The sequence below is a fragment of the Taudactylus pleione genome, unplaced genomic scaffold, assembly GCF_031769625.1.
Source record: "Taudactylus pleione unplaced genomic scaffold, aTauple2 ptg000082l, whole genome shotgun sequence".
NCBI lineage: Eukaryota > Metazoa > Chordata > Amphibia > Anura > Myobatrachidae > Taudactylus > Taudactylus pleione.
The window spans coordinates 4,655,582-4,679,789 of NW_028284484.1; the positions used below are offsets into that span (position 1 = coordinate 4,655,582).

Here is a 24,208-nt window from a genome sequence, read left to right on the forward strand (position 1 = left end):
CACAACAAATGCAGCAATTACATTATATAGGGAAATCAGTTGCATATCTGTGAGTGTTTCAGATTACTCTGTCATATCGAATCAGCTTTTACGTAAGTTATAGTTCTTTAAGCTTTGGAAATCCTGCTTTATTTGCTCTTCGCTATGTGCCGAAATACTTTGCCAGCCAAACTTTTCCATTATGTTTTTTAAATTAAAATATAATCGTTAGAACAAACTAAAATTCTGCCAGCATGTCATGCTATATCCCCCAGCTGTAGGTGGATAAGAATTATTGGATTCTACTGCATAGATATCACATTATGAATTAAATGGCTTTCATTCAGCTTTATTACATGTTGCTCTTAAAATATCTGCAACAACTTATTTTGGATTGGTTTACCACGATACTCAGAAATGGTAAGATATAGGTAAGTGGGATATCAAGTGCCACCAAAACTTGGCTACAACAGTCTCCACCAAACGGGCAAAGTCATATTGTTTCTGAGATGGCTACAACCAAAATAAGGGGAGTCATGGTACAAACAACAAATGCCACATATGACGTCTCCTGTCCGATCAAGTAGTCTATTTAAATGGCCTCCACCCATTTCAGAAATATATATAAAATAACTAAAAACACACTTTTCTTAATTTGGGAATTAATTTTCCCTTTTATGACATGAGAAACCCAACCCCTTCCAGTGCTATCAGAATACGTGTCTAAGGAAGCTATCAGCACTGTGAAATGCATGGAATGGAATATACGCCATAACCTGCTAGACAAAGTGCAATTTAAACATCATTCTAAGGTTTGTACCGCATATTGGAAAACTCTCATAAGACTACCAAGTCAAACGAGGCACTGCGGGAATTTGGTTACCAATAGGGTTTTCTGGTCAGATAGATAATCTAACCAAATGATCAAATGTATTGAATTAGAAATATTAGAAAAAATAATAAAGAGCGCTAAATTTGCTTAACGTGAACTAATCAGCTACACACATTGGAAGCAGCCATTTTGTAGCTAGGCCAATACTCATTAGAGCCTACGAACAAGTGACATCACTGAGGTATGAATTGTTTAGATAACAAAATGGATGCCTCCACAACGAGCTGGGCAAAGGTCTACCATGTAGCGGATCCACAATAGTTGTCTGATTGGATTTGTACACAGCGAATCTGATGCGACACCCTGCATATGGTGGGAAGGTAAAAACATCCTTAGCAAGAAAGTAAAGGCGAGCTACCAGCTTTTAAATTCACCTATGCATATGTGGATAAAAAGGCATTGATACAGTGGCTCAAAACTGGGTTTTTTTCTCTTTTTTTTTTCTTTTTTTGTTGGTTTAATTTTTACATAAGAAAGTCAAAAAGAAGGTGACAGTTTCTTTTAACTGGAGAATGGCTTCCCGGTTTCCTCCTTTCCTCTGTATTTCCGCTTGCCATGTGTGAATGGTATGTATCTGTACTTAATCATGTGCTGCAAGACAAAAGAACTTCCTGTTACGTTATAACACTGAAAATTTGAACTTTCAACTGTGCACAGCAAAACGACTGCTCATAGGAACATTTAAGTTACATTTACATTTCATAGAAGTAAACCTAACGGATTTAAAAAAAATAAAAAATAAAATCCAATAGGTAAATGGTAAAAACATAATAGAGGACAGCTCACAGGTCAACCTGCTTTCAGTGTTAGGATGCTTTTAGAAGTCTTTCTAAAGTGACAATTTGGACAAAGCCCGGGGTCTCCTTTGCCCCACATTTACTATGTATCCAAAGTCTTCTTGTATCTACAACGTGAATATAGCAACCAGTGGAGGTTCCAGTGGTGAGGCTGCATCGCAGTTCAAAATTCAAATAAGGGAGCTACACCAACTGCCAGGGAGTCCCGGCCAGTGATGTTTGGCAGTTTGGAATGGCAGTTGGTGTTACTCCTCTATTTGAATTTTGGACTGCTCTGGAGCCACCACTGATAGTAACTGGCTTTCAGTACAGTGGTGTTACTGAGGAAGTACTTTGTTTGATGAACAAGCAAATAGAAAGTGGATATACTTATACAGGACTACCAGTGCAGCATTAAGGTACACCTTCCTTTCTGTAAACGCCAGTTCTGCTTTATTACCGATCTGTGACACAAACTAATGACATATATAGCATTATACTCTGTCACCATTCCGAAACGGTGAGGATTTCAGACAAACATATGGGGTAGGAAATATTACTGTGACCTAGAACTTACCTTTATTTGTCTCTTCATAGTGATGCAGAACAGCATGATAAAATACATGACCAGGATGGGCCAGAATACAGGAACATTGAATGCATCAAAGAAGGTGCACACCATGGCGACAACGATTCCTTTAGTGGCTGAGTGCCTGCAATGAAAAAGGAAATCAGGTTTTCTGTTTCCCACAAATGCCTATTCCTTGTGTGAAATGGTACTAGATTACCGACCAGCTATGAATACATCTTTACACACTCACATTCCAATCTGCTCTATGGGATTAAGAGGTAAATGTATTAATAGTACCATTTAGTGTTCTGATAATGAATCTCCTGCTTCACTATGTATCGTAGTGAAGCATACAGCAATAGCACCAATAAGTAGTAACAGGTTAGCTGTTGAGAGCGAGGAGAGAAAACTCATCTTTCTGACAATCTCAGCAAGTCCTGTAGCTGATCAGCCTAATGATGAAGTGCTACAATATGACCCTAATACACAAGCATAAATGCGCGAGGTAGTCTGGAGCCGGCGGTAAGTAACACATAGCTCCATCCTCAGATAGTGCCATGTGTTAGGGGACAAGTGCTCAGCATTTCATCGCTTATTAAGTACCGCATAACACTTTGCCGGTGTTGGCTGGCTATAGCAGTGGCGCCGGCGGTAAGTAACACATAGCTCCATCCTCAGATAGTGCCATGTGTTAGGGGACAAGTGCTCAGCATTTCATCGCTTATTAAGTACCGCATAACACTTTGCCGGTGTTGGCTATAGCAGTGGCGTTCTTTACACAAGCCAAAATCTACATTTTCTACATGGCCAGCCTTTTCATATATTTTAGAGAAGCGGTAATAACCCAATTTTTCAACAAAAATTCAGAAAAAAAAAGGATGATCACTGCTTGATACATGTAACCCTACATTTTTTCCTCTGTGCAAATTTCCCTCCATATAATTACTTCCTATGAATGTGGTTAACTCCTGCATTATGTATTGTGCTCCAGACAGGCATTTGTAGCTTCATATTTATCTGGAGATGAAGGGTAAGGATTGTATGAACGTCACTTCTTATGCGGGCGCCTCTCTCTGTCAGGAATAACTGATTGGGGTCCTGCTGAGCACATTCATTGGCTACAAAATGCTTGGCACTATTTATGTACTGTACTGAATTGTAAAGACTTGGGTACAGCTCCTACATGTTCTTCAGGTAAGCGATGAGGACACACATACCTCTGATGTATTAATGACTACACAAGCCCAATACCATAGTGTAACTACCTATAGATGAGCATCTGGAAATACCTTCTATGGTACACATCTGTGGTTTGAAGCAATAATATTGATTACACTGGAACCCATGCTTATTAATTCATGCATGAAGAATGGGTCACCAATACTGGTAAGTCAGGTAATACAGTACAATAGTACATTCACAAATAGGGGTCAATTCAATTAGCCAGGAGGGGGCGAATTGCCGCAGAAATGCCCGCATCAGCACCTCCTTGTGGTCCAATCTTGCGGATGTTTGTATGCAGCCCTGTTTATCAAACTTTCGAAGGTGGCCAATTAGAAATATTGTCCATAGCAACCAATCAGCTTTGAGCTATCATTTATCTAGTACAGTCTATAAAATGTTGCAGTAGCTACAATCAGCTTGGTTGTTGTGGACAACACCTCCACTTGTCCTCTTTAGAAGATTTGCTAAATGCACCAATAATTTACTCCTAACTACTTTCTTCACAGAACACAGACGTCTCATTATCACATGTACAGAGCCAATCATATATAACAGTTTACCTTAAAAGTGCTCCTACACACAGAAATAACTTGTACAGCCTTTTTCAAGTCATCCACAAATATATGTATATATATGTAGAGAAATGTTAAAAACTAACGCTAACATACATCTCCTATCCTTATAGAACATAAGTAATATAGACTAAAATCAACAGTGCGCACATTTGGTGGCATTTCCACTTGCCGGAAGCCTCCGCCCCCATACCCAAACCACCCTCTCCACCTCTAATATATAAAGGTCGGTAATTGACCCCACTGGAAGTTTTCCTGTGGTGGGTGGCGCCCAATGACGTCATGGGGCTGCCAGAAGCAGGCAGGGGTTGTGTAGCCTATTGCTGCTGCACAAAGCCCCTTATCTTGGCGCTGATGAATCTGCCTTCTTAATAGGATGCCCCCCTCCTCCGCACCACACTGCTTAATACCATACAGGAGGACCACCACTGACTCCTCACTGTTTGTGTGTCTTTTGCCATCTTTCTTTGCTCCCATTTTATATTTTTGTTTGTGGGGACAACAATGTAGAATATACAATTTGAAATACAGAATTTAAAAAAAACTATTGGAAATTCCCTCTAGAAATCCTGCGCTTGCCCCGGACAACACTTACCAAAATTTAAATTCCGGCAGCCTTCTTATAAATGGACGAAACTCTTCATTTTGTTTTGTGGGTAATGAAGGGCCCTCATCTACAATAAATAAATATATTAAAAGAACAGAAAAGTACATTATAATGGATTAAACCCTGCAAATAAAACAGATATATATAAATATGGCAACACTCTGTCATGTCCTGCAGCTGACACAGACTGTAGGTTCCCCCAACTGTCCCAAATTGTCCTCAATTAGAACTACAGCTCTGTATTGGACTTATTTATGGAAAGACAATTTCCATGATGAGCAATCGGACTGGTGAACAGTTTATACCTCACATAACTAAATTGTATACAATCATTTACATCCCTTGGAAGAGAAGTAAAACAGATAAAATCTAATAGACCAGTGGTTCCCAAACCATGTGCCACGGCTCCCTGGGGTGTCACGACAGCCAGTGAACTAACAAGGACACCCAGCTTTTATTTTATTTATTTTTTTAAATAATTTTTTTTTTTTTGCACATGGGGGGAGGGGTTGGGGCGATATGTGGAGCTGACCGAAGGTGGGGGAGGGGTTGTTGGGAGCCATGAGTGGTCCTGTCAGTGGAAAGCAACAGGCAGTGAATTGCGAGACTGACTGTTGCTGCATGAGGTCCCACAACGCAGTGCGTGTATGATCTCACTTCCTGTGTGATCTGAGGAGCGATGCTGCAGAACTGCACTGGTGATCACAACTAAAAGGTAAGTAAGAGGGAGACCTGGAGAGGGGCAAAGGGAGAGACCTGGAGAGGGGCAAAGGGAGAGACCTGGAGAGGGGCAAAGGGAGAGACCTGGAGAGGGGCAAAGGGAGAGACCTGGAGAGGGGCAAAGGGAGAGACCTGGAGAGGGGCAAAGGGAGAGACCTGGAGAGGGGCAAAGGGAGAGACCTGGAGAGGGGCAAAGGGAGAGACCTGGAGAGGGGCAAAGGGAGAGACCTGGAGAGGGGCAAAGGGAGAGACCTGGAGAGGGGCAAAGGGAGAGACCTGGAGAGGGGCAAAGGGAGAGACCTGGAGAGGGGCAAAGGGAGAGACCTGGAGAGGGGCAAAGGGAGAGACCTGGAGAGGGGCAAAGGGAGAGACCTGGAGAGGGACAAAGGGAGAGACCTGGAGAGGGGCAAAGGGAGAGACCTGGAGAGGGGCAAAGGGAGAGACCTGGAGAGGGGCAAAGGGAGAGACCTGGAGAGGGGCAAAGGGAGAGACCTGGAGAGGGGCAAAGGGGAGAGACATGGAGGGGGCTGCAATGAGACACATGGAGAGGGGCAAAGGTTAGAGACAGGGAAAGGGACAAATGGAGAGGTATGAAGGGGGCTACAATGATATAACAATAAGCCAGGTAGGGCATTATTATTTTTCAGAAACTGCATAATACACAGTAAATTAAACTATAAATTCCTGTAAATTATGTCTGGAAATACAGTCAGGAATAATTCCCCCGCTGTAATATATAAGCAGATATCAGAGGTCAGCTTGGCCTATGCCTTGTATAAAAGCAATCAGCCATGTGTGAATATCTGTAGGACCTATGATGGTTAACAACAGTGTACTACAGCTTATAATAATAGAAATTACATACATTATTTTATATTCTGCTTCCCACTAAAGCAAGTAACATTGAATACTGGCACCATCATCAGTAAGTGTATGCAGCAGTCAGGCTGCCAACATTTCCAGGCTGAAAAGAAAAATCCTATTTCCTTTTTACCTTGTAGCTAAACACCTGCTATACTGTAAAGGAAATAAGCACAATGGTCTATACAACAGCTGGGAGCATTCTCCTACTGTAGTTTCTGCTTTGTCTAATTCAATTCAATCCATCTAATTGTACTATTAGCCTGTTGAAAGTGGGATACAAACCGTCTTTTTGCAATGCCACGGTACTTTACCGCCAGCTAATTGATACCCTGGGCTAATTCAATTAGCCTCAAAGTTGGAACTTATCAGTGTTTGTGGCCCAATTGCGGGAGGCGTTGACACATATAGGAAAAGAAAAACGGTGCTGAGGAGGGTGGCACTGTGAGCCCCTCAGCCAGGGACAAATCCAAGAGAGGAGATTGCTGCTGTTCAGGGCAACAGCCTCCCTGGTCCCAGTGTAGCCCAGTACAGAGCAGCGTGTGCTGGGCTGCTGGCAGGAAGCTGGCACTCATCGACCATTTGTTTCACCTGCCCCGGGCAGGTGAAAACATTTTGCGGATAACCAGCCCCGTTATCGCAGCCGGGGCCACAAACTCATAGGATCTGCATTAACACACAGACCTATGTGTGTTTTCGCCACTTGAAAAATATTTTTTGGTTGGAAAAATGGGAACCAATTGAATTGGACATAAAAAAAATAAATAAAAAAAACACAACACCCCCCCCCCTTTTTCGCACCCCAAAAAATATTGTGTCTAATTGAATTGCTTAGCTGAAAGCTTGATGACAATTAGTAACAATATTCAGCCCCTGTGACATAAACACTACCAATACTGAGGTGCCATACTGGTCTCAGAACACGAACAAGATGCTGGATGGGGAACATTTACATAAAAAAAAAAAAGGCAGATTCACTGCATATTTGAGACTATTTTTTTTTTTGCAGAGTATAAGTGACCAATTTTCTAATTGTCCCCTACAGTATAATACTTTCCATGTGAGGTGGGAATTATCGTACATGTGTGACCCTAGTGCTCTATTTAGATTTAAGCATTAGAGAGCAGAGTCAAATGAGTAACAAGGTTTGGAACCATGGTGGTATTAGAAGTCATGGTGTTGCCCGCTCTGAGGAAAGTGCCCTATATGGGCTGTAGGTCTAACACCCCTTAGCGTCAGAACAACCAATAACAACTATACCCTGGCCATGCAATATAATACATTATTTCCACAGAAAAGGGTTTTCCTATGGCTGATATCACCCTTTAACATTCTGTTATCTCCTGAACTGCATTTAGGGTACTGAAGTGGCTTACTGGAATGGGAACACAGACATAAAAAACTATTACAATTAAATTGTAATTAAAGTTTAAAGCAGCAATCCTATGAATAAATAAGTTTTTTTTTTTTTTTTAAATAAATCACTGTGGTAGGCTTTTGTTATTTACCATTTTCCTTAGGTGCTAATAAAAATAGGTAATTCAGTAATTTCCAAGATCATGACTCTATACTGACAAGCACAGTCACATGGTATATAATATAGTGAGCAGGATGTTTTGGAATGCCCCTCTGAGCATTGCAAAATCTTCCCCCTCCTTCTCACAACAAGCTGAGCCGAGTGTAACTGGCAGCTGTATTTGTCTACCATCTACTGGTTTTGTCCGTGGAGTGGTGCAGAGAGTTCATATAAAAAAAGGTATGGGGCCCATACATCTGAGGATCATTTATCTTGATGAATCAGGGATTCAAAATCCCTGATTTGCTGATTCTGGGTCGGGATCGGGGAATCGAGATCTTTCAACATGTTGAATATTACAGATTCAATGACCCCGCAGTCAGCAGAAGGAGATGTATATGGGCCATATAACTCCATGCACATTTGTTGTATATTGTTTTATCTTTGAAACAATAAAGTATCTAAAAAAAAAAAAAAAGGAAGACTGTACTGTACCTGAATCTTCCATTAAGGACGGGTCTACTTTAGGAGACAAGAATGCTATGAAGAGATTTAGGTGGTAGATACCCAAGGCATATGTTACTATGTACCAACCCTGCAGATGAAACACAAAACAACAAATACAATAAAAACTCAGAAAACAAACTATTTGAAGACTGTATATTATTTGCAAACGTCTTCTGAGCACCTGATCGGTTGCTTACATTTAGGAGTTTAAGCAAAATACTGTATACCTAATCCTGTTTTATTTACTTTTCCACTTAGGGAATTAGGGTTGAAAGAGAAGGCAGCTGTTCTTTCTACAGTTTATCAAAGGAGAATGCACTGGTGAACAAATGTCTGGACCGCATTCATATTTTAAAACTTTATTAGTCACATACACAGATCTATTTCAATTACTATAAAAACTATAATAAAATTAGACCCAACACTTCTCGCTGAGCTTACACCATTAATAGTAACAAATCTCAAAGTTCCCCTCTGAGATAGATTTAGTCATCTTTGTTTAGCAGAATCCAGGTGGATTTTCTGCCTTCAAACACTTCACCCAGAGAATCTCAATGAGGCTCTTGAATTTTGTATATAGTTTATATCTGGGGATTTAGGACAGCAGTAGTCAACATGGGGCTCCTACTGAGATTTGAGGTATAGGGAGAACGTATACACTGTCCGGTCAACGCTCTAGGTTACCTGAATCTCAGTGAGAAATGCATGAAAGGAAAAAGTATATAATTGACAAATTTATTTTAGACGATTCAACTGGGAAGATGAATCTTTCTAGAATAAAATCAAGATACAAGGGTAATCAGTCTCTATATTGGAAGTATCGGTTCTACTCTGTGGGAAGAGGAGGTCATAAGAAAACTCTTTGTGAAAAAAGATTAGTTTAACGAATAAAATAAGAAGAGATCATGATTAGAAAACTTGCACTCTGCCATGGCAAGATTTTTATTATTTATTTAATATAAATGGGAAAATATGAAATTTATTGTCACCATTGCATACATTTTGTTATTTACTTTTAAATATAATTTAACTTTTACTGGGCCGCATATAATATATAAATTATTATATATTATTTTTCTATACAAGCCAATATTTATTTATATAGGTATTTAAATATATGTGTTTATAGGAGAGTAAATATATATAATTATGTGCACAAAGAACTGTAATAGATGGAACAAGATTTCTATTATGGCACTAAACAATTGGAAAAGTAGAAGTTAAAATGGTAATAATCTTGAACCAATGAATGGAGTATTTATCCTATAAAAGAAACAGTTGGGAAAGGCATTCAACTTGAAATAGTCCACAGGAGTGGATGAAACGCGTTGCGGTTGTCATCCTGGACCTAAACACACTGTTCAACTTCTATTTTAACCCAAGTTTTCTCCATTTACAATGATGTTAGCAGACACGATTCTTGGTAAATGCCCGTGTTGTATTCCTGTCTATGGAAAGTACTAGCGAGTCTGGCCGATGGTGTATTTACTGCTATTTGTGTTTTCACCCGTGTTTGCCGTTAGTTAATCTCGGTTTGAAAAACAAGGCAAACTCGCCCATGAATGGCAGTTTGGACAGACATGATTCTTAGTAAATTCACCCCGCAGACTCCCTTGATGAGAACTGCCTGCTCTACTGCAACAGGTCTCCCTCTAGTGATAAAAAAAAATCCAAAAGTATCCCAACATTACAGTTTCTACTAAATCTCAACTTTATTGTAAGGAATAAAAATGTACATAATAACTACATATTAAAAAAAAAATTTACTCCTTGATATAGAATAAAAATGACAAGTCACACTGAAGTTCTGTGTCCTGTGGCCTCGTGCTTTCAGATGCTTATAATACCACTAACTGACTAAAGATATTCTTATATTTTACTAAAGAGGATCTTTAATCCACTATTTGTGACTTGCTTTCGACCTCCCATAAACTAGTGCTTACCCATTAATCATTGTGTGAATATGTAGAAGCATTCGCTACTCCTGTAAATATACTAATTAAAAACAAAATACACAACGTACCTGTAGTATATAAACCCTTATCATGTAGAGTATTCCTAAGCCAAGAGTCACCAACCATCGTACTGATGTGTACGGTGTAGATTTGTCTAGCCATGACTGGTAAATCTGAAAAAAATAGTCAAATATTTTAAATACTACAAGTAAACAATAAGAATACCACTAAATTATAGGACACCTAAAATACAAGTGGTTGTATAAAAGAGACCTACTAATAATAAAAAAAAAAATAACAACAAAAAAAGTCAGATTGTCAGGAACTTATTCAGAATGCCGTCCCTATGACTGCGGGGAAAATCTCTCAGATTCATCCGGTCAGCACTGAACACTGTAAGTGGCCTTTTAGTCCCAGAGTTAGCAACTGAATTCTTTGCAATGTGCTGGGATCTGAGTGACCAGATCTTATCGGACCCAATTACCATTGGATAAGCACACATCATTGGCAGCTTCCAATAAAATTTTAATCTACTGCATATTCACAAATGCTAATAGCAGCTCAGAGGTTTGAAATGTATACAACCTTGTTGTCAATCTCACTGCAAGCTACTGTTATCAGCCATTTTAGGCCCAGACATATTGGAGGCTCTTCAATTCAATGTGATGTGTTGCAGAAACAATCCGGAACAGTCATTAAAGCATTATGTGGTGATGTAACGTCACTCAGTTTTGCCTAATACAGAGGAACGCGTGAAAATGAGCGGGGGTTCCTTACCATGTTAAGCGGGGATGACTTGGCAGCATATCACAAAGGATTCAATTCCCCACTTCAATCAATATAGTCCTCCTTCAATTTTCTTCAACTGCCCTTACACACTGCAATTCTAATTGTCGGCAGCAGTTACTGAATATTACAGCAGTACAGACTTTTGTTGAGTGTATCCGCAGAAATGCGCGGGCTCGCGGTTTTGAAGGGGCCCTCCTATTTTTTTTTCTTGGTTGTAGCAGGCAAGATTCAGTGCTCCCTGGGGTTTCGTTATTTCGTTATGCTCGCAGGGCTACTGTGGCTTTTTTGGTTTCCTTATTAATGGGAGACGATCTGCAGCTTTATCTGGTCTCTGTGGCTTAGGCACTGCAGCTTTTATGCCTGGATTCGTAGGTATGTGTACAGCTAGGAATCACTGTTCTTGATAAATCTGTACACGGTCCTTTTCACACAGGCTCGTAATAGTGGAGCTCAACAGACAGCAGCCGAATCTACAGCTGTAATATCCATTAACAGCTCCTGACACTGGCCAATTAGGAGCCTTCAATTCATCCAAAGAGGCTCCTTACTACCAGAAAAAGGCTAAATGCACCTATCTGTACCAGGACGGTTTTATTTAAAACTAAAAGTTTTTTACGAACACAGTTTTTCTGACAATTTATTTAGGGATATCCAATTAGATGCGAAAGCAAAAATTTTTTTTTTAAATTGTGTGAAATGTCTGTTAAAAGCATTTTTCTAAAACAGTGAACTAATGACAGAAAGCATGTTTTTTGGCCAAAATAAATGCAGTAGTTACATTACACTAAAATGGGTAAATGACTAAATTTTTTAGTCATTTTTGGGCACTTTTACAAAACATAAAAAATACACCTGTAACTGCCACCTTCAATGTTTATAACACCTGTCCCATCCGTACAGCCCCCCAATACACCTGTCCCACTACTTTATACCCCGTTTTTCACCCCAGAAATGACATGTCTATTGGCCAAATGAATCTAATGAAAAAAAATAGTTTTACCTAAATAGTCATCAATAGGGGTTTTACCCAGCTTCTCACCTGCTTCAGGTTATAGCAGCTAATGGGATATTCCCCATTGTGTTTTATAAATGAATGCCATTCATTTCATCCTAATTGCAATGATATTTCTGTTCTAACCTGCGCTTATTCCACTTTCTGCTTACTATTTACCCTTTCAGCGCTGGTAGTAATATACCATTACTTGTTAGCAATTGTTTTCTCATCAGGAGTGTCTAATCTAGTCTCTGCACCAACAGCAGCTGCAACCAAACCTAAGGCACAGAACACAGGCGTAAGAATGACAATCTTACCTCTAATTAAGTTAACGCTTTCAAAAGTGGGTTTATCAGTTCAGTGAAATGAAAGTGGGGGGGGGCGTATTTAATTGTTTTTGTGCACGGCTGTATATTTGTGCGCCCGTTGGAGCAATTCATGTTTCTGCAGATGGCGTAAGTGCATGATTTCTGCTCGCAGCCTCCTGAGGTTGCGAGCAGAAATCGGAGAAAAGTCCCTCACCCTTTCAAAAGGTTTAGCTGCTTTATGCGTCTTTACCAGGTATATTTTTGTACAACATGTGCCACAAACTGAAACAATTGAATATTGCTCTGTCAGTATAGACCGGTGATCGGGAGCACAAAAACAACTAAATTCCCCCTTTCGGCGGCAGCTCTGATACCTACATACTCCAAGCAAGTAACATTGTCTAAAATAAAGTGGTGGTAGTGCCCAAAACCTAGGCCTTTAAAATTATATATTTCCAGAGAAGACAAGTACACAAAACTTATTCTAGCATTATACACAGGAGGCATGGAACAAATCTGCTGCTATAGATAGCATAGTTTAAAAGCACATTCATTATAATTTAAAAATATATATATATATATTTGTATTTACTTAATTAACATTGTAGTCTGTCTTATGCCTCCTCATAATCACCCCCCCATGAAAAAAATTATAATAATAATAAAATAAAGGATTGTTTTTCGCTTTTCTGTACTCCTGTCAGCCACAGATGATAGGACACTTTTACAGAAATGCTTTCTATGGTGCTAGCTAGGAGAGTGATTTCCAGAGATAGTTTATGGCACACACCCGATCCTACCTGCAGGATGACATCGCCCAGTTTCTACAATGGAATGTAGGACAGTATAATGAGTCAGCAATTCAGGTTACTTGATTGAAGGGTAAACTGCAGGGACCAGCCTCACCCTGATTTCCAACTGCTGAAAAGTTTCATTAACGGTGTCGTGCATTTTGGGCAAATACTTCTGGACTCAACATGCCCCTCATGTATAGCAAAGCAGCTGAGAGACGGCTCACAGTGTGCCTCAGCACCAGAAGACTCTGGGCCTGATTCAGAGATGTACGCTAACCCGATGGTTAGGGTACATCTCCGATGTTTAGGGGTCTGCTCAGGCCCAATTCTGCGGATGTGCAGAACAGGCCCTGCGATCTTGCTAACAGTCCCCCTCCAAATGGCGCCACATTATTGACATGCTGCACCGTTTGGGGGGGGGGGAGGGGCATGGCTGACCACCGTTCCCCGTAAACGGAGGGTGTGTCACCCCTGTTTTTCAAGAGGGACAAGGCCAGGGTATGCATCGGTGGACTCAGATTTCTTGGCAAGTGATCAGGCATGGGCCAGGCCGCAGTAAGCATGGTCGCGATGGTGATCCAACCGAGGTAGCGCCTACGGACACTGCACTAGGATCGCAACTGCAATCAACTGAAAATACCACCAGTAATTTATATACAAATGGAAATCAATTAGAAAGGGTCGTCTGTCATTAGCTGGAGATCAGCATGCTTCAAGGTACATAAACAAAAATTATAATAAAAAGTAATATATGGAGAACACTTGTTTTCAAATACACAGCAAACTAAATTCTATATTTTTGAACCTTTAGTAACTATGACGCACAGGTATAATGGACAAAGAGTAACATTTATCATAATGTTGATCAGATACTAACATTTTGTAAAAACTGACCCAAGTTTTCATTATTCTAAAAACATATTATATAAAAGAAAATAACATAAAACTATGCTGATAATCATGCTTTGATAGTGGGTAAAAGTGGGACAAAGGGGTAAATTTACTAAGATGGGAGTTCTATTTAAGAAGTGATGTTCCCCATAGCAACCAATCAGATTCTACTTCTCATTTAACTAGCACCTTCTAGAAGATAATACCTGGAATCTGATTGGTTGCTATGGGCAACATCACTTCTTAAATAGAACTCCCATCTTAGTAAATTTACCCCAAAGTGTCTGGTTCAGAGTTGTACACAACCAGATTGCTGGAGACCTGCACAGGATCCGTACTGCGTATGTGCAGGTCTCCTCCTGAGACTACGGTCACAGTGCACCTAACCCACAGTGACATGCTACGTTGGTTTGGGGTCGGTGAATGTGTGGCGAAAGGGAGTGTCCCGAAAATGAGAGTGCGTCGCCCCATTTTCTGGGAGTACCAAGGTCAGCGTCTTCCGATGCAGATTTACTGGCCTAGGCTGTGCAGCTGCAACAGCCGTTCGGTGTAGCCTTAGCCTCACTCTGATGGCCAATGCCGCCACCAGTAGTCACGAAAAATCACTCGGATCTGCGATGCAATTTGGGGTCTTTTGTCCTCAGACACCTCCTACTGCATTAGGAAATTTTAGCTGCGTATAGATGCTAACAGTGTACAACCCTGTATTAGCCCCAGAAAGCTTATAATGGCAAAAACATACTGTGGGCTCAGAAGAAATCTGTGTAAAGAGTGTATCATTTGCATCTGGACAAACCATGCTGCAAGGCACATTTTTATTTATTTTTCTTTGCATGCAGGGAAAATAACAGCTGCTCTTGAATGTAGCTTACAATTATTAGCCAGCTACACTGCAATGTATAGTTATCTCCCCCTGCAGTGCAACATGGTGTGCCAAACTGCCCCTTATGCTGGATGTTTCCCTTTTGCTAAATGCGGCTCTGTAGGCCAGCTTAGCTAGTAGCAGCATAACCATATAATATGTGCTGGAGGACAGAATAGCTAAGAACCAATTCAAATTATTTCTTTGCGTTTCACAAATGAAAGGGGAAGCCTACATACAAACAACTACAAAATGCACACAATGTCTTATTTGAGTAGATAATGGACCAGTAAACAGATTACAAACATTTCTCCCTCCTAGAAGTTCTCCTGTCCCCTGCCCATTATTACTACGACTGAGCGTTTGGCAGCCATGCCGGAGAAACTATTTCTCCAATCACAGCCTGCCCCATCTTCATCAGCTGTACAAGTCTGTGCAGCTGATCGTTCTCACAGTCCTCCCCCTTCCAGTCTATCAAACAAAGAGGGGGGCGGCTGGCAGTGAGGCATTGGCATAGCAAGAATCTTATTCTGCAGCCCTGGGATGATATAATAGCAGGTGTATAGTTAGTAAAGTGTACAGTAGTTCTAAGATCACACTTGGATTCCATGAGAGAAGTCTTTAGCGTATAGTGGTGGTGGCTGTTGTGAGAAGTGAGCAGGCAGTGAAGTCTGGCCACTGTTTGAACATGACCTAGCATGGTTGATGAGCCTGACTGTTTCTCCTGCAGGGAATTGCCCCAGAGGTTGTTTTCGTAATGCAAATTTCTCTAGGGTGGCGCAGACGTAGTTTTCCACACATGCACCCAGATTTGCCCCATTGTGCAGGAGTTTGGGCTTTATGCAGCGATAGAGTGCCAAGCATGGACTGGGCACTTTGGTGACCCTTGTTTTGTGCAGCAGTGCAAAAAGCAAGTTTTAATTTTGTGAAGCAATATTATTAAGAGGAGATAGATATGGGGTAGAGGACTATCAGTTGAAAAAAAGTGCATGCCACACCAAAACAGCTGTCGGGGCAAAGCTGGGCTGCTAAATGGTGATGGCCTCTGATGGATATGAACATGCTTCATTCTGCTACGTATCACTGTATTTGACTTCCATATTCTCCTAGATGGCTTGTATCTTTTTATATATTGGATGATGGATTAAATTAACCTTTTTGAATGTAAAATGGAGTGCTGGTTTCTCTTCCATAGTTTTTGTCTCTTTGGAGAAAGGTATAAATTATTAAAATGAGATAGATATGGGGTAGAGGACACATTTCCAGGCTATAAGTAAGGGCTCACAGCCATTTCCGCACTCAAAAGGATGTGATTTTTCAACCAATAGTGTTCCCGCTAGGCTGTTTCAACTGGGATCCGCGCCCTGCCTGATTTGAAGTCGCTGAAACACGCCCTGCCCTTATGGTGCGGGGAGAGCTTGGGAGCAGCAGAGAGCTGGGCACGCCCCTTACATTGATCAACAAGGGGCGCGTCTCAAGGACACACCCCTGTTCTAGTGACAACACCCTTTGTTCAGGCGCGTGCACAGAACAGTACCCCTCAGTGACAGCTGCCCTGCTCACCCTAGAAGAAACACCAACTATGCTTTTAATGGGACGCATTTTTCATCAGTCACTTAACATAGTCAGAAAAGCACATTCATAGGTGCACTTTGCTTCAAGCACACCAAATGTAATAAAAGGTAGTCCCTAAGTAACCTCACTCTCACCATTAAGCAGTATTTTAGAGGGGGAACCCCCCCAAAAAACTATCTCCATACTGACCTGCTGCATAGGGCGCTTCTTCCTTTTAAACCAGGGCACACATCTGCAGCTAGTGCACAGGCTTTGGCGAGTCGCCAGTACACACAGGCAGACGTGCCGATATATCTGCAAGATATATTGACATTGGTTGTGCTGCAGGGCCAGTCTGATATGTCTGAACAACATCATTCGCAGACATATTGGGTGTACACACCTGCCGATCCACTACCGACAAGAAGATTTGAGTAGGAGAGGAAAGAGTGGGTAGTCTGAGGGGTTTAGCTGTGATCTAAACTGCTGCAGTGACAGGGGCAGGATGTATAGAATCAGGGATCTCACTCACACACTAAAAGGCTTTGGGCCTGTAGCAAAGGAAATGCTTGCATGAATAAGAGTCTTCAAGCCCATGGGGTAATTCTAGTTAGGTAAAGTGTTATGAGCTGTGCAGACTACTGAGATACAAATCTAGGGGTAATGGGGTTGAGAGGGGGCAAGTAACTTGTACAGATAGAAAAATGTGGGGTTTCATAAGGACAGAGTTACTGGTGTGGGGCTGGTGGGGGAATGTGACCCTACAGCCATTTAGGTCCAGTCCACCACGTGTGGCCCTGCATAGTTCTCCAAAACCTGCTAAGTGGCTCCCCAGTTGCAATAATTGCTCAACCATGATCGTACATAATCTGTGTTCTTTGTAAAAAGGGCCTACCGACTTTATTTTGCCATTACTAGTTGATAAACACATTTGCATACATTATTCTGCATAATGACAGCTTCTCAAGCTATATGCATTTAACAAAACGATCAAGAGCTACCATAACAGTGCCCCTTGTGGTCAAAATAAGCATTATACTGAACAGAGCATCTCAGACAAGCATGATATTACTTTATTTAAACTATACACATTATTTCCATTATTTATTTTATATATATATATATATATATATATATATATATATATATATATATATCTCCATTTCTTTTACCTGCCCTAGCCTGGAGAAGAAGCGATATACCACCGACGGCTTGCCATGTACCGATTCTCCAATACTGTCTCCTTCTGACATTCTGTATCTGTGAAAACAACATGGAAAAGGATTTATACAAAGTGGAGGGAATGGAGCAAGCACTGAGGTAGGGAGAGCGGCACATGCACAGTAAAACCTATTCTGTGCATGCAGTTATGTGTTGAATGGGGCTTCTTGACATATTCGCCGATCCAGGCAGATGGACAAAGAATAAACAAGCACCAGCCGTGACTTTGATATATTGATGGCAAATGCTGCTGGCTTTATTTGATCTTTGGGACTGACATATGCAGTGTGGAATGAGTAATTACTGTATTGGGAAAAAGACAGACACATCAGACCAGTGGCCCAGACTACACATTCTATTGCAGACATTCAGCAGAAATTGAGGTTATACTCTACTTTTTTTCACATCTGGAATAAGCTTCTTTCGGTCAACCAACTGATCTGAAATGTTTGTGCATGGAAAACTAAAACCATTTGGAGGGCTGAACAATTTTCCAGTCTATTAGCTCACCAAGAACTAGTGACATCATAATGTGTCTCATTTCCTAGTGATGTCACTAGTTTCCAGTTAATCTATAAGCTGCATTCTCTTGAATATCAGAGGCTCGCAAAATGGCTGCAACCAGTGTTTATAGGAAACACGTACACTAAGTAACTCCACCTGTATATAGCGCCCTACGTTGGTACTGTTAAGACACTGCAGGATAGAGTGGATCATTTCAGCTAGTAACAAGCTAACGTAGGTAGCCATGAAACAATGCTCTAAACATAAAGCTAGAGTAATGGAAGTTTTTTTCTTGAGGGGAGGAACCAGAGTAACTTCTTTTCATGCGTGTGGTCTTTGGGCTCGATTCTATGCTGCGTGAAGTGAATAGCTCCGGGAATCAGCTCCCGGAGCTATTCAATACACCGCGCTGCTAACCCCGACTAAGGATTTCTTCTCGCACCCCTCTGGGGATCCGACAAAAGTCCAGGCGCGAGGCTGTTTTCTGCCCATCGCGCCTGGAAAACAGCATCGCGCCGGGAAGTTAGGTCGGGGAATGCCCGTTCTCGCGCCTTAACAGGGCGTTTAGTCACGAGAACAGGCATTCTCCGACTAAACACAGCACACAATTGAATAGCTCCGGGAGCTATCGCCCGGCGCTATTTACATCGCGGGCAATTGAATCGAGCCCATTGAGAATAGGAAAAACGACAGACAGCAACATAAAATACCATTAACTATGACAGGTGTAAATTAACTGAATATGCATATATTCTCGGGGCACCTTGGATAAAGAAGACTACAACAAAATAACTTTTTACTGAATAAAAAAAAAGAAAACAGAATAGAGATAGTAACACTTACACATATGGGAACATTATTAAAGCATAACAAAACTAAAAAAAACAAAAAACACAAAAGTAGTTTTCTTAAAACTTCAAGGGTATAATTTTATTAATAAATCCAATACTTTGATGCATATTCAACCAGTTACGCCCATGCGTACAACTCTGCACACGGTAATTATGTATTTAACTTGTCTGTATTAGTCTGTACTCATGTAACAGATTGTCCACTGTAGTCCCATTACCAGAACCCTTGTAGTACAATAAAAATAAAAGATAATAATACAGACAAATATATGAATTTAGTTTTGTGCATGCAATGCTGAGGCAATTACAGCCGCCGTGCATGGAACTCTGCGCTGGCTCCTGTGTGTACGCAAGTCCATTGTGTCTCTACAAGAGCTTCTCACGTGGTCATACTGTCAGCCTGGATTGAGTTGCATGAGCTAACCAGCATAATATCAGCTAATTAATGATAAAAAAGCCAATTACTCTGTAGAGAACAAACTGAAGAGTGACAATGCTTTGTCAAGGAAAAACTACAGTAACCACAACTACAGCTTTCCATGTTGGGAAATATATACAAACAGTAATACAGGAACTATTTACACTAAACACACACAATAAAATAGAAGAGGAGCCGATGTACTGCTATGGTGATACAGACATACCATGATAGCAGCCCTAGCAAACAGCAAAGCCCTGAAACTAAATATTTGTAATATATCCACAAACAAGTTTGGTCTCATGCAAATCTCTGTTTGGCATCAGATCACAAGGTGGGGACGTTTTCAGACTGTATGTAATAATGAGCAGATATACTGTAATATAAATGTTGTCACATACATTTGCTTCTTGAGCAGAGCTTAATAAATGACACCACTATTCGCACAGATCATACTACATATAACGGTATACCTACTAACTGATGCAGCAATGGGCACACAGCAGCCATAGTTCAGAGGTCATTACTAAAGGTGCATACACACACGATTTTTTTGAACGATTATCGTTAACAATATCGTTTATCGTTCAATCGTTGAAAAAATTGTTCACTTTCAGTTAAAACGATGGAGAGCAAAAAGCGCCCTGCCCTCACAGCCTGCGGGTGCCATCTTCACCCGTGGGTCGCAGTGTCCCGTGGATGGAGAAATGTGCGGTGACCCGGTCACCGCCGGAGAATAGACGCCGGGCGGAGAATAGACGCCGGGCGCATGCGCCTGGCATCTATTCTCCCTGTCTGCAGCGCTTGGGGGCCGCCCGGCGTGTCTGTAAGTGCCGGGCACGCACCCAAGAGTGACGAAAAGGGGACGTGTCTTATAGACAGGCCCCCTTTTCAATGACCATGCCCCCTTTTCAGGCACACGCACAAAGGTGCCCTCTCTGGCTCCGGTGCCCTGCCTGCCGCCGGAGCTAGAGTGAACACTATTCATGTTTGTAGTTTGTAGTTCAGTCAGACTGACCAACTGAACGATTTTCAATAAGGGAATATGCAAAATAATTTGTAGTTAAAAAAAAAAAAAATCGTTCATTACACTTTAGAAAATCTGACAGAAAATCGTTGTGTGTGTATGCAGCTAAAGACATGTACACATTAAGATGACCTAAAGGTACCCAAAACACATGCAATGATGATGAATTTCAATCAAAAGATCTTTTCACATTCAAAAATAAATGCAAGATTGTAAGAAAAATCTAATATGATAAAACTTACTGGGGAAATTCCTCTCAACAAGATGGACGCAATGTGCAGGTCTGGCACACTGGGTCCATCCACGTCGCAACTTGTGCCTCGCACCTCATAGAGGTGAGCAACAAAACTTGCAATGTTGTCGGTACTGTAACTGGCCAACTTGTGTAGCCGAGCACTGCCAAAATGCTCGGCAGCACATCGCCTGTAACAGAATTCCCCCCATATACAGAGTATGCACAAAATCTATTTCATCCATTGGGTGGAAGTTAATTAGCTGCGAGGTTTACCCTTGGCTAATTACTTGCGCCATGCAGAGCAATGCTATTCAATGAAATAGCATTTTCCAGCACAGTATATCAGGGGTTAACGCACACTAACCCACTGATTCCACGTAAAGTGCGGAATCAATGGGTTTTCCCCCCCCAGCGTTAAGCCCCAGAGGATGCCTTCTCTCGCTGACTTTTCCTCGCAGCACCAGGAGTCCACCTCTGAAGTTTAACGCGTGGGGTAAACCCTGCTGGGTAAATCTCCCACTGCGGGTAATTAAGACACTGGGCAAAGCTCACAGCTAATTGAATTACCCCATATTGTTTCACCTGCTACACACATAGAAATAGAATTGTTTTCAAGTACTGGAGAATCAATATTTTCAAAGGTAAACAATCAAATGTTTTATTAAATATTCCAATAAGGATCTTACATGTGACATACATGAGGCAAGAACTGTAAAGGCGCACATCCAGTAGCAGATGTGGTAACGACAGTACGATTAGGACATCGTACTCGTACCTCATCCCCTGCAGTGCCTACACTGAACATGACCAATCTGTCGTTATCGGCATATTGCCTGGCATGTTCAGCCGATAATTGATGTCGGAAATGGCCAGGGGAGGATTACATTGTTGTGTTGGTGGGCACTTAATGGTAAGTGATGAGGCAGCAAATAATGCTTCTGATTGGGTATAACTAATGCTTCCGATTGGGTATAACCCCAATCTGCAGATGAAAGACTCTGCAGTACCTGGACTCTCCCTATTTCATTTGGGGGGGCAGAGCTTTTAGCTTTGACTCTCTGGAGCTTACTTCCTTGCACAGTATGAGAGGCCTCCATTCTACAATGCTACAAAAATAGACTCAAGACTCACCTGTTTACTCCTCATGGATTTCACTAATGCCCCTTTAGTTTCTTTAAAAAAAATAAATTCAACCCAAATGCTTAGCTTGTTTTTTGCTGTTTATTATTACTTACGTTTATCATTTTTCTAAATGCTAATGTAAAGCACTTTGAGTCCTATTGTGAGAAAAGTTCTATATAAATAACTATTATTATTATTATCCTCACTTGAAGTGGTGAGCCATTAGGAAACTGAAAGTGATTTACTGTTTAGCCAACTATTAAAGAAGCATTAATGCATTACATCTAATGTACAACCACAAATATGTACTGAGAAGGCTTCTACATGCAATCCAGGTCAGGGGAATGTATGGTACATACAGAGAAGTACTAGAGATAATTGCAGTTATTTTATTATGTTTAGCACAATGGTATGCATATATTTATTGACTGCTACAACTGTGTGGCGAGGGTCAACTATATATAATTAGATAAAGTCAATGGGAACACTTCAAATTAATAGGAAAATACTCTGTGCCTTTAACATCTTACTATCTATAGGGTCAATTCAACTAGGTGGGAGTTGGGTCCTGTGAGGTGTACTCACATCCAGAATTGCATCTGCAATTACATTCCAAACTAGCAAAGATTTTTCGAAGGAAATTCCCAATTTTCTTTTGCGCATCAACGTGTGCAGGAGAAAAGGTAGGGAACATCTTTATTTTAAGTTAAACATTAAACATGTCGGGACAGAGAGCAGAACCTCTGGTACACCCCTCCCAATGAATAATCATGCACTTGGAGGGGATTAAATAGCATACTTTGATCAGAACATACATGTCTGTTTTCAGGTGAATTTCTCTAAAAAGCTCAATAATAGCTGAAAATGATGTGAGACAGTACATGTGGAGGTGTAAATGATGAGGGACAGGTATGGGAAGGTGTAAATGATGAGGGACAGGTATGTGGAGGTGTAAATGATGTGGACAGGTATGTGGAGGTGTAAATGATGTGAGACAGGTATGGGGAGGTGTAAATGATGTGGACAGGTATGTGGAGGTGTAAATGATGTGAGACAGGTATGGGGAGGTGTAAATGCTGAAGGACAGGTACGTGGAGGTGTAAATGATGTAGGACAGGTATGTGGAGGTATAAATGATGTGGGACAGGTATGTGGAGGTGTAAATGATGAGGGACAGGTATGTGGAGGTGTAAATGATGAGGTACAGGTATGGGAAGGTGTAAATGATGAGGGACAGGTATGTGGAGGTGTAAATGATGAGGTACAGGTATGGGAAGGTGTAAATGATGAGGGACAGGTATGTGGAGGTGTAAATGATGAGGGACAGGTATGGGGAGGTATAAATGATGTGGACAGGTATGTGGAGGTGTAAATGATGTGAGACAGGTATGGGGAGGTGTAAATGCTGAAGGACAGGTACGTGGAGGTGTAAATGATGTAGGACAGGTATGTGGAGGTATAAATGATGTGGGACAGGTATGTGGAGGTGTAAATGCTGAAGGACAGGTATGTGGAGGTGTAAATAATGTAGGACAGGTATGGATAGGTGTAAATGATGTAGGACAGGTATGGATAGGTGTAAATGATGTAGGACAGGTATGTGGAGGTGTAAATGATGTGGGACAGGTACATGTGGAGGTGTAAATGATGTGGGACAGGTATGGGGAGGTGTAAATAATGTAGGACAGGTACATGTGGAGGTGTAAATGATGTAGGACAGGTATGGGGAGGTGTAAATAATGTAGGACAGGTACATGTGGAGGTGTAAATGATGTGGGACAGGTATGGGGAGGTGTAAATGATGTGGGACAGGTATGGGGAGGTGTAAATGATGTGGGACAGGTACATGTGGAGGTGTAAATGATGTGGGACAGGTACATGTGGAGGTGTAAATGATGTGGGACAGGTACATGTGGAGGTGTAAATGATGTGGGACAGGTACATGTGGAGGTGTAAATGATGTGGGACAGGTACATGTGGAGGTGTAAATGATGTGGGACAGGTATGGGGAGGTGTAAATGATGTGGGACAGGTATGGGGAGGTGTAAATGATGTGGGACAGGTATGGGGAGGTGTAAATGATGTGGGACAGGTATGGGGAGGTGTAAATGATGTAGGACAGGTATGTGGAGGTGTAAATTATGTGGGACAGGTACATGTGGAGGTGTAAATTATGTGGGACAGGTACATGTGGAGGTGTAAATGATGTGGGACATGTATGGGGAGGTGTAAATGATGTGGGACAGGTATGGGGAGGTGTAAATGATGTTGGCCAGGTATGGGGAGGTGTAAATGATGTTGGCCAGGTATGGGGAGGTGTAAATGATGTTGGCCAGGTATGGGGAGGGGGAGGTGGAGGCAGCACAGACAGACAATGTAATGGTTAGCATTACTGCCTCACAACACTGAGCTTGTGGGTTTTATTCCCACAATGGCCCTAAATGTGTGGAGTTTGTAT

The 24,208-nt window shown here is 41.4% G+C and overlaps 1 protein-coding gene across 2 annotated transcripts in view; it reads right to left on the reverse strand.

Moving 5' to 3' along the window:
- Positions 1–295: 295 nt before the first annotated feature.
- Positions 296–24,208, reverse strand: part of RER1 (retention in endoplasmic reticulum sorting receptor 1) — a 38,792-nt gene continuing 14,879 nt past the window's right edge. For both annotated transcript variants that reach the window (XM_088468199.1, XM_088468198.1), the window contains exons 2-7: positions 17,545–17,632; positions 10,249–10,353; positions 8,214–8,313; positions 4,610–4,688; positions 2,225–2,360; positions 296–1,462 (exon numbers count right to left, since the gene is read on the reverse strand). In XM_088468199.1, coding sequence (XP_088324325.1) covers positions 1,373–1,462; positions 2,225–2,360; positions 4,610–4,688; positions 8,214–8,313; positions 10,249–10,353; positions 17,545–17,625 — 591 coding nt within the window. In that variant the 5' untranslated portion in view covers positions 17,626–17,632 and the 3' untranslated portion in view covers positions 296–1,372. The remainder of the gene's footprint in view (positions 1,463–2,224; positions 2,361–4,609; positions 4,689–8,213; positions 8,314–10,248; positions 10,354–17,544; positions 17,633–24,208) is intronic.